Genomic DNA, 16618 nt, shown 5'->3' on the forward strand with positions numbered 1-16618 from the left:
GTGAGCAGCGGTCACGATTTGCGAAGGACGAATATTTTCCCACGACTAATTGTAAACGTGTTGTGTGGATACCGTCAATTACTATTGTTGAATCATTAACGATGACTGTAATTAAGTATTTCCACCGCAAACAGGAAAGGGTAAACCGCACTCGTTAGGTAACGTGATAATGAAATAGACCGCGACTACAGTCATCCGCTGGTCCAGAATCCGCGACTCTGCATGCAATATGCTGGCTACGGTGGTAAACGTGATAGGATACCCAGTCGATCCACAACCGCCAGAACTTGGCTTATAATCCTCGACCGAGTCATTAGTGTGACATCGTCCATGCAGCGTCGAGTTAAGCCAGCAGTCCCATTACCGGTGTCATAAAACCGTGGCTAAAACAAATTCCCGGTCCTAACTAAACCTGCAGGCCGAAAAACCCGACCAGGTCAACCGCAGGTGCGGATTTCATTTGTGAAATACCCGAACTATCGATATTATGGGTGGGAGATAATCGATCCAATTTCTGAACCTGTACCAATTCGAATCAATTTCTCGTCAGGTGTCAAGAGACAACGAATTACACTATAATACGTTTCATGGTTCAAAACATACGTTAGAATACTTCCAAGCATGTCGCTCAATGATTACGGTATTGGGACGAATTGGACAATACAGCGTTTGACGATTTTTCAATGACCAGGAATTCGCGTCGGGTGTGGTTCGTTCGCACATTGATGGAAAATTTGTTTTTTAATATTTTTAATACTTTTGGTATATTCAAATAACGTTTAAGAAAAAAACATGTGCGATACCATATTTTATCATCATGACTGTAACTTGAAACCACTAGAACTTATACCCTTCAGTGATCAGAATTTACTACAGCTACGTTCCGCGAAATAATTACTAGCAATTTGTCGAAGAAATTTAATTTTAAAAACTTCTCTTCGAGGTAGTGGAATTATAGGCAGTATTTTCCGGAGCTGGTGAACGCGAAGATTTATTTTTCGTTCCACTCTTTCCTAGCTGCCGTAGGCGAGTGTGCACGGAGGTATGGATATCAATTTTAAACTCTCGTCTGGAATAACAAGTCGATGATATCGATTCTGTGAGAACATTATGCCGCGCTTAAGGATGAGAAGTTTCATACCACAGTCAATGTTGATGTTTACAATCATGTTTGTCGTTTTTCGCACTCTCCGCAGGTGTTTGCAAATCACCTATTCGAGCTCATTTCAGTCAAATTCGAAAATTCATCAACTTCCTTATTTAGATCAAAGTGAACTTGACCATTAAATTTTCGAAATTGTAAGAGATGTGATTCCTGTAGGGTACCTAAGAGTGGGTAAAACAGCTTTGCAAATAGAAGATAAAGTTTGTGATACCCGTTGGATGTACGATCCGTGTAAAAACGAAGTCAAGGTAACAGTCGGTCGAGATAATTAATGAACCATAATTAGAGAATCATAATTCATAGCTGAGCGTGACATCGCATGCAAAAATACCGCCAAAGTCCTCTCGACTAATTAAGTAATAATTTATATGTATTTTACCGTTCATAGAAAGAATTATGTCAGAAACCAGGTTACCGCGTGCGCAGAAACATACAATAGCCAAAAGTTAATTGAAAAGCAAGTCAACCGTACAAGAACCACCAACAAATTAAATCAGGCCACAGTTTAAATCCGAGAGGGTATAATTAATATCAGTATCGTTCGTCGACTGTTCAAAGAATAAAAATTTCGAAACAACCGGCCGTTAATCCTGTCATATATATATATATATATATATATATATATATATATATACGTATATACGAACACGACTGTGTCAGTGAAAGTTTCGAACAACTAATTAACGGCAAAAATAGTATGCGGGACTCGGAGCTTATAAGTTTATCGGCTGGAACGTTTATATCTGGAATGACTTCGTCCTTCCCGCACGAGTTCCGACGGGATCGCGTGGTCCTACCCCTCCAGGGTGACGTCCAGGATTCGTGGGATACACGGCCACACGTGCATGCAGTGCCAGCCCTGAACGGGCCGAGAGGCAAAGGTTCTAGGCGCGTGTGCTCAGTTCCGTTAAGCTTAGCTACTCTTCTCCACTATTGATCGGGGGTGGGTGGTGGGCACCAGGAGTTACCGGGGGCGGAAAGCGGCCGGGTTGGGGCTGTCGGAGGCCAACCAGCCAGCCGGGGTCACCGAGGAACACCGGAGCAGGCCTAGTCGTCGGCTGCGTTACGGTGTTTCCAAATTCCGAGAAGAGGAACATGGCACGATGTACTCGGTGAACCCGGACCTGTGTCTGGGTGCGAACCAGCACCCCACTTTTCATTGGGGTGGTGATCAACCAGCCAGCCAACTGACTGGGTGACCGACTAGGTCGGCCGTTCATCAATCGGCTAAAGACTCACCTCGTTGGTGTTCCATCGATGTCTCTGTGTCGGAAACTGCTCCGCCCTGGGCAGGGTCTCTAAGTTCTCTGGTAGTTTTATCGGGTCGCCGTCTTTCCATGGTGACGACAGTCACATGCGGGACAAAAATTAAATAGTACTTTGTTAGAAATCCATGCCGTTGTCGTTGATAGTCGCAGTTATGTTCACTAATGGGTTCCCAGTGACTCAATATTTTTTTTAAATCAAAATTGAGACGAGTTTCCTTTCCAATTCCAAGCAAATTTTACGTGCCAATGACTAGCGACGCAAGCGACAGAAGAAACAAACGGTACGTTGATCATAGAGACATGAGTTTTCATTGGAAAGAAAGCTAGTTTCAGCTTTGATTAAAAAATAACAGTCAGCCATTGGAGACCCGTTAATGAACATTACTTTACATCGGTCGAAAAAATCGCTGAACAGAGAGACGACTTTAAGCTATACTATTATCTTATGTAACTTGTACTCTTGCATGTTGTCTTTGGCTCACACACAGCACGTGTGTACTTCGAACTCATAATCAGTTTATAGCCAGCTGATAATCGCGCTGGAAACGACTTCTCGTACTATACGAACTGTGTCAATGCCAGGAACTTGAAAGAACGGCGTTGCTTCGGTATATTATCTGTGATATGAACCGGACTTATCACGGAGTGGCTCGAGTCATTTCTCGAATATTCAGCCAAGCGGGAATAACTTATCTGACAAGCATGTGCACCTTGTTCAAGATGTTAATTACCTAGCCTAATTCAACGTTAGGTTGACATTTCATTTCAACAGATTTGTTCCTAAAACTGCAGTGTGCATTAGTCTCTCGAAATGCTCTATGAACACTAACTTAAACTAAAAGATACTATCACTTTGCAACGCTCCATGCCTGACCATAAATGATTTTTCACAGTAGTCACCTCAAGGTATGTGTAAGTATCGATCAAAAATTCATATTAAATGGTTAAATACTGAACATGGAAAAACGACTCACTCGGGGCAAGTGGCGTTGGGTAGGTGCCATGGTAGACCGCACGCGGATTCGCGTGATTGTATCCAGCCATCGTTCACGACCTCTCGTTTCACTCGGATAATATGATAATATTATTATCTAACGTGAATGTAGACAGATGGGCACGTTATCTGATGGTAGTCAATGATATTCGTATGCTGTTCGTTGTTATTACTATCGTTGGTAAAGTTATTGTTCCTATTTTACTTTCTCGGGCCTGAACTCGCAGGGCAGAATTGGAAAGCGATGTGCGGATGTGAAGAGGAATTGCTTCAGAAGCAGAGATACTCTATTCAACGATTAACGTCATGGACGATGAGGAGTTTTGGAACGGATACAGAATTCGATGTAGAATCGCGATGCTGTACCGCGATAGGATATAAAAGGGTATCATTTGTTTGTTCAAAAGGATTTGTACAAAGAGCGCACGTGGTGTGACCCAAGAAAATGATTAAAGACCGTGATAGGAAGGGAAATTAGTGCGTTAATTACCGCCAAGATGCATTGGCAATACAAGTAGGATCCAGTAATTGTAGGTAATTGTTGCCAAACGGGACAACGAAGAACTTTGTCAAATACCGAAGGATGACACTTCGAGGTAATAATTTTATTATTATTCTTACTGTTATTATCAATATTATTACTATTACTGAACCGCAGAACATCCCAATAATATTGTGCACAGCCACTCGAATCGATTGATAAAAAAAATTCATAAATATAAGTGGAGTTATTATATAACTATATTATTGTTCGATTTTAAATCGAGATTTTTTTATTTCGCCAAAAGTCAAGAGTCAAGACGTTTTAAACTAAGTTTTTAGTGCAGTGTTTAGCTTAGCAATTAGTAGCAATTAGCGCGCACGTGGCGTATATGCTCCCAGTGCACGTGGTTCAGGACGCTAAGTCGATTGTTATCCAATCTCTTTTGCAGTTTTAATATCTGTACTGTTATTGTTAATTATTATTATAAATATTACTGTTATTACTATATTATACGTATAATATAAAAAATTAAAGCCCTGATTATATATGATTATTATTATTATTATTATTATTATTATTATTATTATTAGTTTTATTGTTTTAAAATTCTTTCTTTTTTTATCTTCATTATCTCGTCTCCCAACTATTTCTCTCAACGATCTTTCCACCAACTCTTCAAATACGGTTTTCCCCTTATTCTTTGTCAGCAGGGCACAAAGGTATATAAGTACGTACAATTGATACGTCTTTTCGACGGTTCGGAACTTTATTTTCCTTATATACTAAGTTACAACACTGAACCCGTCCCGCGGTAGGACAAAACAATGTAAGGGTCACACATATTAAATGAAAATTTGCATTTGCTTGCGATTTACGTTTAGTTTGTTTATTTGCTTTGTTGGTTGATTACTTTTCTGCTTTTGTTTGTTTTGTTTTGTTTCTGTTTTATGCGTAAGTAGTTATTTGGTTAGTCAGTGAGGTTAGTTAGTTAGTTAGTCAGTTAGTCGTAGTGTTTCGTTGTTGAGAATTTTGATAAAATAACGAATTTGTGTTTTTCTTCTATCCGTTTTGTTTTGTATTTTATATTATTCAATATTTCGAGTAAATTTTTTATTTCAAATTTTATGCGTTTACTATTACACGGTTATAATTTTTCATTCTTCTGTTTCTTTCTTCTTCTTTTTATTGGAGTTGATTGGATAGTTGCGTGATTTTGATTTTTCTTACTTATTCTTTTTAAACGTTGTTGGTTTTTTTGTTGCTTCGCTTTATTACAGTAGAGTAAGGAGTGTTATTTACAAATTTTTAATAAAATAGTTTTCAATAAGTTTGTGTTTGGCCCTGCTTGTCTGCTCCCGAGCGGCGGGAGCCGCAGAGTGAGCCTCCTCTTGTCTCCTACCTCTCGCCCTCTTCTTCCTCGCTTCCTACTCCCCTCTTCCACCCCTCGCACGTCCGCCCATCGTCCTCGAACCCCGTGGCTCTTCGTTCTCCCGCGCGCAACCAGCAGCCCCTCTTTTCCAAAGCATCCTATAGATGGTACCTAACCCTGTGGCGCTCGCGCATTTCACATCCCTCGCTGCCATCCCGACAAGGTGGTACCCGGGTGTGCTCCACTCGATCTCTCCACACTAACAAGCGGATACATACACGAACAGACACGTGGCTCACGCGTCGGGCTGCATCGCAATTCGAGGGAATGGTGCCGCCACCTTACAGTGACCCCATATAGCGACGAATTTATCGCTCCGAAAGGCTACCAGAAGGGGTGGAGGGGGTGATATTCGAGGGACAGGAATCCGGGTGCGGCGGAATAACGCGAGGAACGCGGTGAACAAATTTTCGAGAACCGGGAACCAACGCGCGGATGGCGGAACCGATGTTCGTCCGTGGGTAATTCGGTGTTCTCTTTGAAGAGGAATAATACTTTTGTTCTCACTTTTACGACATCGTTTCGGAGGAGAGGCTAATAATTTTTGAAAAGAATAACCCAGCGGTATAACAACCCGCCACGGCGATAAATTTCCCAGCCTCGTACATCATGCATAGTTTGAAAGTCATCGAGGAAGTAGGTCGCGTGTCAAAGGCTCACGTTTTCTATACCTACGCGTGTATAAGCTTCTTCTCGAATGTGCAAGGGTGTCAAAGTTGTTTGGTTATTTTTCCTCCACTGACCTCTCCTCGCGTTCTCCTTATTTCCGTGTGTATTTTTTATTTTTTTTTTTTCCTTCTGTTTCAATCTGTCCTTTTTTTTCCTTTCCTTTTCTAGCCTCTCCCTGGATACCAAGCTCGTAAATTACCGACGACCAACAGCAGCAACCCGCTACCCTTTGGCTTTAAATAGAAACTTGGCAACGGCTCTTTCAACTAGCTGTCTGTCTCTATCTCTGTCTCATCTTTCTTTCTCTTCTCACCTAACTATCCTCACTTCATTCCTTCCTTCCTTCCTTCCTTCCTTCCTTCCTTCCTTCCTTCCTTCCTTCCTTCCTTCCTTCCTTCCTTCCTTCCTTCCTTCCTTCCTTCCTATCCTAGCCTGCACCTACACGAGAATCCCAGGGGTGTTAGGCGTTAGCGTTACACGAGACATTCAGGCTAAGACAATCAATAAGATTGCAACCCCCGCCGCCTCTGCCGGTACCTGGAGAACGGTGGGAAGATACTTTCAGGTTACGCAACCCGCGGAGTCGTGTAAAGTACACGGACACCTGGACACCCCTGGTTGTGTGTAACGCCTGTTTTACATTTAGGCCAATCATTAAGAATCGTTTCGGAAATTAGAATCGCTATTACGAGGCCCGTTTCTCTTTCCCCCGATATTTTCTACCCCCGGAGGAGGCCTCTCGGGGTCGCTCGAGGTCGGAGGGTCGGAGGTTGGACGGACTCGTGCAGGGTCGAGGGTCGATATCAAGCGAGCCAGTCAGTCACGGATATAGTTACCTAAGGGTTGCTGCCAGGCTTAGCTTAGCCTGGACGCCGCCCTGGTGGCCGCCACCCGAACCATCCGACAGCATTTACCTACCCTACACCTAAAGCCCCGATTCGAACGGCTTGTTTCCCCCCCGATCCAGGCACGGCTACACCTCGGCTTACCTGCATCCGACAAAAATCTTCGAAAGCAAGAAACTTTTTTTTTCATTCATTTTTAAACTTTTTCACTTACTTTGAATAATTTTAAATCTTATAATTTGATCGTGAGACAGCGATGTGAGCAAGATGCTGGTCCGAAGTGTAGAGATCGTACTTATTTTCAGAATTTCATGTTTAAATTCTCGTACCAGATTATATACTCTTTTTCATTTCAGGTAGATTTTCATCAAGGAACTCTGCAGTCTTGATTTCTCTCTTTTTTCTCTCAGGCAAGTGATTTACCGTAAGCCATATCTTTCTATTAGTCTTCGTTTGAAAACCCCCCCAAAAAAATGGGTCATTGAAAAATTGATATAGACCTATCAGCACATTGCATTCTACGGTTTATCATCAGCGTGTATGTACCAAGTCATTAAAATGTATTCACTGAACTGACAATGAGTTCTCACTGATAGATACTCGTGCATTAATCCACTAATTCACTAACGCCACGTCTTAGCAGTTGGAGCACCTCAGGGAGTGATTTGTAATACCTACACGCGAGACGATACCTAAACAATAGTTAATCTCGCAATTACTAATGCTGTACGGCCCCAGCATGACGGGTATAGTATCTAAGCTGCACTATATGTACTTCAGTGTAAGTACAGGATAATGAACATTGCACCGATTATATTAGAGATGCTGTGTTCACGTGTTTGCATACATGCATAGATTCTTACTACAGCATTTATACTCATACGGTATTTAATGATTGTAACAAAACTTTGAACAACTTTGTTACCGGTTATGAAACGCTGACCTGACAAAAAGCAAGCATCGCTAAATGAGTTCAAAATACCAATCAAAATTGTTTGTCGGGAATAAGGACGAACCTAAAGCATCAGACAGACTACGATTGGATTGAGTCTAAGCAGTTGCACACCTTTCCAAGTTTTTTTGTTCAGAGTTCAATAACTTGTACTTACGAGTTACGTGAAATCAAAACTGTTCTTAGCGCTAGTATCAAGAAACCTCAGAATCGGAAAACTGCCTAATCCCAGAAGCGCCATAAATCGTACAGTATATCCTCACAAGAAGTGATCTGAATCGTAGAATTATTCATCACATGTCATATTCCGAATCAGCCAGAGACCGGGGCTGATTTTGACCGGCCAAACTCTCGCCCGAGATTTGCCAAATTCGAGGGGTTCGGAAGCCAACACGTCGACAGGGGCACACATAAAAACGTCATGAAATTCTTATAAATTGGCAAAGAGCCGAGGCGGACCGAACAGGGTCTCCCCAAGGAGACCAATCGGTCTGCAGATCGAGGAGTCAAGATAACGCGGAATCGATGCTGACAAGACGTCTGCCGTGTACGAATCTCTCGTGATCGTCGGCAGCCGCTCGTAGTAAGAAACGCGCGCTCGAATCTAACGTACAAGAAGACAATCCTCACCAGAAGTGGTCTCGATGTCGGGTTTGACCTCGAGGCTGGTGGTCTCTTTGGTCAGTTTTCGGTTCGATGCACCGAGTCCGGATTCACCTCTTCCCGCGTCCTCGTCGCCGTTTCCGTTCACCTTGGACGACCCTCCGTTTATCCTGTTATTGGCATTGACCGTGACGTTGACGTTGTTGACGCTATTGTTGATGTTGTTGTTGTTTCCATTTCCCGACGAGGAGTTGTCCTTTAAGGCTCCGGAGTTGGAGCCTCCGTCTATCTGACTGTTGTTACAGTTACCGTTCGCGGTTGTGGTGACGGAGGTTGGCTTGCCGATGTTGTTTCCAGCCTTGATCGCCTTCCGGGAGGCCTGTTGCAGTGCTGAGTGAAGGGCACTCTGACTGACCGAGGCCGTCGTCGAGGAATTCGACGACGATCTCACGACCACTATTCTGTTCTGATTTTGGTCGCTCGTTGACACTGAGACCGGCACCACGGTGTGATTCTGATGCGAAGCTGCACTCGACGTCGTCACGCTAGTCACGCCACCACCTAGGGACGTCTGTCTGATGACCAGGACGCTGCCCGCCGGCTCCAGCACCACCACCTGCCTCATTACCCGTAGACAAGCACTCTGCGTACCACCGTCCCGACACCTTCGATCCTCTTGTTGGCACCCCTCGTCTCGATCACCCTTTCCCGGTCCAAGCTGGTTGTTTTTGGAAGGCTACCTCAGCCACTCAATGACGCGTCTTCTACGGACAAAACGAATGTCAGAGGTATTAATGCAAGTTTATTGACTCGGATCACGATGCAAGTTCATAGCGAGAGAATTCTAACGAAGGTATGTACCTTCTCATCATTTACATTTAACCTCTTCCGGGCCGAAATTTTCACGCGTTCGTTCCAAATATGGGACGATTGCCGGGAAGAGGTTAAACTAGGGAATCTTAGCCCTTCGAGCTAAAAGCATGTTACGAATAGATGAATTACTTCAGGTTGCTGCGCCAACCGTCATTATTGTAAAAACAGTCTTTCTCTAGACGTTAACTTGAGAGCACCCATTTTCTTGAATATACGATTTTGCCCTTTATTTTCTGTGTTTCGCTGCGTTTGCGTTATTATCGGAGAACCCCTTTATTTTTCTTGTAACTAAAAGTTATAGCATGTACAGTAATATGCATTAATGCCCCCTCATAAAAGGCTACCTTGTTTTCGGTCCGAAACAAAATGTGAATTTGAATGTGTACGAATTATGTGACAATGACTCGCGATGCAGCCGACGTGGGAGATTGGGAGTCATTGTTCCCAGTAGAGCACTATTTTTTTGGAATCAAAACTAAAACGAGTCTTCTTTCTACAGAAATTTTATGTGTACATGATCAACGTATCGTTTCTTTATCCCGTCGCTTGCGTCGCTAGTCGTTGGCACATAAAGTTGACTTGGAAAGGAAACTCGTTCCAGTTTTGATTCCAAAAAAATAGTCAACTACTGAGAATCAATTATTCAACATTGCTATACCCGAAGTTCCAATCCGGCATCAAGCTTCATCGAAAGCTTTATAATAATAAGGTATTGGGGAGTAAATGAAAGGTACGACGAGCTAGTTGAGAGCATGAGATGATGAACTTGAGGCAATAAATATTCTAATATAGGTATAAATTCGTTTATGATCGGAACTCGTAATAAAAGAGCTCGATCGATCGAAACTTTGGATACGAGTCGCAATCAAAACCTAACCGTGGCGTGGGTCGAGTTCCGTTTCACCGTTGAATTGATTCCTACTCAAATTAATGGGACAGATATATAGTGAACCCATGTACCACTATTAAGGGCAAAGTATTTCTTAATCTAAAGTTTATCTAGTATTCACTCGTTTTGCCAGAGTAAAAGGAGGCCAAATGAATCCTAAACTTATAACTTGTGTTATACGGGAAAACTTTTAAATGCAGCCAACGAACTATACAAAGCTGCCAAGCTGGTACCTTACAATGCAATATATTTTCATAGCGTGCCAATAAGAATACTTATTTCGAGATTAGAATATAGTTGTACGTTAAAAAGAAATTATTCTCATCAGAAACCCATTTCGGAGTATTTTCTTGGATTGAAGTGGACCATAGACAAAGAGCGTAGACTGTGAAAAATGTTTGTAAATTTACCACACATTCACTACACAAAATTGTAGCTAAATTTCAAATTTCATGTTTTGAACTGAATTACTATGCGTTCTCATTAGATTTGCAATAAAATTTGGTAATTTTGCTTAACTTGGTTCGAGAAACGCAAAAGCGTACTTCGACTTTACTAAATTACGTAATGAATGCATTATATTTGTAAATTTACTATACATTTGCTATACGCTATTTGAAGTTTACTAAACATTCTGCAGAATTCACGTGATAAATGTCCAAAGAAATTCAATTACAGTCTGTTAAAATTAAAAATGTATTACAGCAAAAGAAATTAGTATGCATCTATATTAATTTCACGCTGCGATTTCGAATATCTCGTAATTAGATTCGGAAATGTCGCATATGAACTTTAAATTCCATAGTCTAAATGCTCTTGTCGATTTGTTCAAAATTGTATCGTGATTATGAATTCTAAAACTATAATCTTATTGATGAGTTTTCGGTGACTGTATTATTTTCCATGTCCGCGTGGACCGTACATTGTATTATTAATCAAATAAAGTCATGGTTTCTCAACAAAGTAGTTTGGCCTAGTAAATATGGTGTCCAACTAGTAATCCGGAAATTGCGAACGACGGGGTTTCGAGTCCTGGTTAAGAACAAATAATAATGAGCTCGATTTTCTAAAAAATCTAAAATGCGTTTTCATCGATTATAGCTACTGACAAGTTGTTAAAATACTGTTTGTGCTCACAAAAAATGATTTGCATGAATTATATACTTAGAAATTTACGATAATGTTACGGTAAATTCAAAAAATTAATTTTCAAAGAATACTTGAAAAAATTAAAGTAAATTTACTCTTCCGTAAAAAGATAAACCTTCCGTTACAATTTGAGTAAATTTCCAACAAACTTTTTTAACAGTGTAAATTAAGCAGTGACGCGAAGTTCATTGCCACTTATACATGATCCGAATCCGAAGTATCGATAGCTATCTCATCTCATGACGAATGTGGATTCTTCATTTACGTACCGCATCGACTGTAAACGAAACACTGTAATGAAAACTGACTTCCAAAGCATAACTTCGCATGATGAAAATTATTTCAACGGTGTCAAGTCATCTGACTTGCAAAGTTTCCTTGACTGAATTGCTTTCATGCTGTACGATGCATCAAATTTTGCCAACAGACACGAATCCTATATCAAATCTGTTGCGCAAGGAGTTCGTATGAAAAATAAAGCCCACTTAAAAATTCATAACTATGTGTCAAAATTAGCATATAACATCATTTCCGTGCATGATAAATACCGTGAGAGAACGCCGCTTTGTGTACGCTGTAAGGATAAGCCTCAAGTTATAAATCGTACGAGAAGAACGAACGAGCGACGGCGTAATAATCGGGGGGAATGTAAATGAAATGACAAAAAGTTGATGCAGCAATCTTCGTAACGCCACTGCAGGTTTTTAAACTCACCTGCACGAAAGGGCAGAGAAACAATGAAACAAACTTAGCAAACGTTGACATAACCAAATATTGAAGAAAAATCACCACTTTGCAAATTTTCGTCGCTATTACAGTCACTCGTATATGTACCGAATTTTTTTTGACGAAAATGTTGTGGTTAAAAAAACAAATATATTTAGATGAAATGCCTTATTGACAACTATAATCATACTTTCATACTTGACAGTATAATTTCAACGAAATTTTCTTGTGTACCATGGTGAAAATGATTTCTGCAATTTCCTACAAATTTTTAGACAAATCGGAACATTTCGTACAAAATTGTCCCTAAAAATTGGTACCTGTAGAAATTTTCGAACTGTTGTTGTAACGATACTCAATTCACCAGATTTTCTAGTGTAAATGTAACAAATGAAATTCTTCTCAGGGTTGCGATAACGGGTGTTGTAAGAGGAAAATATTGGTGAATTCTGATAAGTTCTGATTCTATTGGGACGTTCTGAACCCCGATGCTCATAAGCATAATAACCGCCATCTTGGATCCGTGTTTTGAATACAGAGGAAGAATTGTTCGAGGGCGAAGTTACGTCGGTTTATTTTTTTTTTGGGGGGGGGATTTACTTTCGCATTGATGAAGGGATGCTCCCGAAAGAATAAAAATCAATATTATTCCGCAGATTCGGTCGAGTACAAATTAAACAGGTGATATCACAGAATCTAAAATACATTACAATATCAAACCATGGTTGGTGTTTTATTTAAATTAAATCTAGCAAACACGATGCACGCATAATTATGATTGTAGAATAGACTCATAAGAGACTGGAAAATCGACGGTCTTCAAAAATTCAAAAAAACCAATGACGCCACTAATTCAGTCATCTCTCGTCTTGTGATTACCGGTCACCATTTAAGGTTATCGTTGCCGGCTGCAATGCGAATATAGATGAATCGTTTAAATATGTATATATATATACAATGCATTTTAACAAAAAATTTCAGTCACTGTAGGAAAAGAGTATTTTTCTTCAGATTGCTTGAATATATTTCCCTTTTTATATAATCTAGGTATAAAATTTTCCTGTATATTTAATATGTAATGGGAAATTGTTCGTACAAGTCATGAATTATAGATGGCTCGGCACCGATCGCTCGGTTTTGGTTGGATAATTTTTTTTCAATCCTGAAACATGTAACGGGAATTAACTCGCCACTGTATCGGGGTCAGCTATAGGTGTAACGACACGGTAAAATGAAACAAATTACTGCAGCAACAGCACCAGCAACGACAGCGGAGGTTAAACAACGAAACGGCGACGCTCTTCCTGTTTTAGTCGCCGATTAATTGAACGATTAATTAATCAAATCATTTACATCCCGTCGTCAACCGAGCAAATTGAACGACAGTGGAATATGCTAATTTCAACATTAAACGAAGCCGCGGGGTGACTCATTCGTTAACGCTGTCTCCTTTTTACAAAAAAAATTAGGATATTAGCAAGTCCCTTGTGAAAAGAATAATTGTGATCAATTGTACCGTTCAAATTGTGTACGGGCCATTCCGCGTGAAATTGAATGCTTTTTGCCTCGTAATGATCTGTAATTGTTTCAACTGTTTTTCGGTACACTGTAATAGTAGCATCTTTTGACTTTGTGTAAAGGCAATAGTTTCATAAGAAATTGAAAATCAGTGATTATTTCAAGGGTTTTATGCGATGACTTCCTACACATGCGTGTTTCTTGGTCAAATTGGAGATCTCAGGAAATTGTACCTTTTTGGCATCGGAATTTTTTTTTATACACCAAGACAGTTTATTTGAAAATTGTTATCGACTTCGACATTGTACATTGATCATTAAAAGGTGCAAAAAACAGTTGTGGTTAATGTGTTTCTAGTAATTTTCACATCGTATAAAGGTTTTTTAGATTTATATTCACACAGATGGGTCTTGAATTCAGAAAAACGGCACAACACAGAAACGATTTTTAAAACTGATCTTTTTAGTAGGATGAAGTGCGAATGAAAAAATCGTACTATTTCGTATGGAATGCCTCATATAAATAGAAAAAATTTATTAATATGATTGTTGGCTGAACAAAGACTGAAGTGTTAATCCCAAATTTATGGCTCCGAGGCGAAAACTTCTAACGATAACTTATCGCTTTTAACTACACATGTTAATCACGGAACCGTTGAAGGATTTACGCACCTACTTGTTATATGTAATAATATATAATGCGCGAGCTGTACAATTTCTTGCTGAGAGCAATTTATCGATCAAAAAATGAAAAATTTTTTATTTATCCGATGGATCAATGCAGCGATATATTTGTCGATATCGATTCCCTAACTAAGAAATATTTCATTCACTACTTATAAAGTTATATATTAGGAAATTCTAGTAAATTCGGTATCGTCGCAGTTACGATTTAAATACCCTCGGTATTAGACGAAAATTTTGTACAACTAGTAACTATTTAGTGTAATTATATATAGTAGTCAACAACACGTTTTCAGGCTATTGCGATGTTAAACCTAATTCACTATATTTACTAATTTTTTTTCAGAAAACCTCGTATTTCGTAATTTTAGGAACCTCTTAAATGCAGTAAATTATACTAAGGCAAAACGGTGATTCATATTTTCAAAACTTAGCCACTCCAAAGTCACTAGAAAATTTCAAAATAGTGATTTTTTTCCCCTCTATGTTTCGCTACGCTATCGTTACCAACTTCAGCCTCGTACAAAAAGTGAAAATAATTGAGGACTGTGTACGGTAACCATAACTAGAAATTACCCTTATATCTTTGAATCCTGACTCTTACCCACACCTATTGTTTTTTTTATTTTGTCTTCTGCTACTTCTCCTTAAACAACGAATAGCAATACGCCGCATAGGAATGTAAGGTTTCATTCGATTATCAGATTACAAACTCGGCATCTAAATTCAAATTAAATCTACGATGCAGTAACTCTCGCGAATATGACAGGCTCGGTGTCTCTCGGATCTATAATTATTTATAGCTATACGTACATTATACCGTATATATTACATGTGCACAGACACAAAAAAAAAAAATAAAAGTTTTGCGAAACAATTTCAAGTTCGTCGAAGACTTCTTCCCCCCCCCCCCCCCCACCTGCCGCTGCCTTGATGGAGAAAAAAATTTAGCGCAAACACAACGCAAAGTGTCAAATCTTTTTTCTATTTTTGACTCGGTGATGCAATTGTGTTGAAGTCATTAAAAACAGTTTTGAAAACCATGAACACGTTTCACGGTGTCGGCCGGATAATATGTGATATTTTTGTCTTTTAGTAGTTGCTACAATACGCACATTGTAATGTTGTTACGCATATGTGTGCGTGTGTGTGTGTGTGTGTGTGTGTGATATATTCACATGTCATAAAAGTCGAACCGCGAAGGAGTATAAAAACAATTTTACCCGCAGGAATGACAGAGTATAATTATTTGCTCATTCGTAAATTTATTTGCTCTTATGTTTTGCATTTTTGCTTTCGTTCATGTTTTACAATGTCATATTCATGTAATACCGAGGGAAAAATATTTCTCAGATTTTAAGGTATAGTGAATAATTCGAATTCACTAGATTCGAGAAGACTTTGAATAACAAATCCTCTGAATATATTTCTCAAATTCCCTAATTTCTCCAAGAAAAGCTTTCGTCGTAATACGAATATAAAACAATTGTTCATACTTGATGTTTACAGTAAAGTTGGTTGGTTGGGTGATTTTTTGATGAAAATGTAGGTCAGGAAAAACAATAAGTTTTAAGTTTTACAATAAAGCTGTGTTTGTACCTTTGATCAACGTTTGTAGAAACTTTCTCTATTCAAACGATTTTCTGCTAGAGCGAAAAAAATATTATCTACATCAACGATAACTTGGTAGCTAAGAATGTAATTCACCGAATGAATTTAACTGGAAAAATATTTGACTCACCAATTTTTATACATCACCTATAATGTATTTTTCATTATGACAAATAGAGATGTGTTTATAAAAAGCCAAACCGTTAATTATCAACGAAATTGAATATTTCCTAAAATAATCACAATGAAAGTGTAAGAAAACATGTGGCTGTCGCTGGCAGATGTTGCATGACCTTTACCAGATATAAGGCTGAACGAAATATCGCGTTTGCTGGTCTAGTCGAAAGATTGCAATAACAGTACACGATGTATAAGGAAAAAGGGGGAAACCTTTCATGGTACAGGCAGCTGACTTTTATTTGTTTTCAATAGGGTCAGGGAGGAAAGCGCCCCGAGGAAATAATAACTATTCGTATCGATACCGCGATGTCCATAACAGCGTCATTTGCAGTCATAGAGAGCCGAATATTAACTAATCGTATTTAACACGGATAATCGATTAAAGGTGAGTGGAAATAATTTTCGAAAGACCTATTACGGTGTCAGCGAACCGCGGTATTTCAATCACACCTACGTGTTGTGCATACTTCTATGCATAAGAATGCCAGTGAATGTGTAACGTATATATATACACGACACAACGCGAGAAATCTCGTTACACTTTCACTTTATCGAATTGACCAACAGCGGCGAAGAAAAA

At 39.6% G+C, this 16618-nt stretch overlaps 1 protein-coding gene across 7 annotated transcripts in view; it reads right to left on the minus strand.

Moving 5' to 3' along the window:
- The window catches only part of Camta (Calmodulin-binding transcription activator), a 36618-nt gene that overhangs the window by 18648 nt on the left and 1352 nt on the right, over nucleotides 1-16618 (minus strand). For 6 of the 7 annotated variants that reach the window (XR_006881586.2, XR_006881587.2, XM_046611915.2 and 3 more), the window contains exons 2-3: nucleotides 8437-9173; nucleotides 2405-2496 (exon numbers count right to left, since the gene is read on the minus strand). Coding sequence is in view for 5 of the 7 variants with exons in the window: in XM_046611915.2 (XP_046467871.1) it covers nucleotides 2405-2496; nucleotides 8437-9034 (690 nt within the window). In the remaining 2 variants the exon portion in view is untranslated. Of the gene's footprint in view, nucleotides 1-2404; nucleotides 2497-3407; nucleotides 4485-8436; nucleotides 9174-16618 lie in introns of those variants that run through there. The other variant, XM_046611918.2, reaches the window with a different exon arrangement.

The sequence above is a fragment of the Neodiprion pinetum genome, chromosome 2 (assembly GCF_021155775.2).
Source record: "Neodiprion pinetum isolate iyNeoPine1 chromosome 2, iyNeoPine1.2, whole genome shotgun sequence".
NCBI classification, from domain to species: Eukaryota; Metazoa; Arthropoda; class Insecta; order Hymenoptera; family Diprionidae; genus Neodiprion; species Neodiprion pinetum.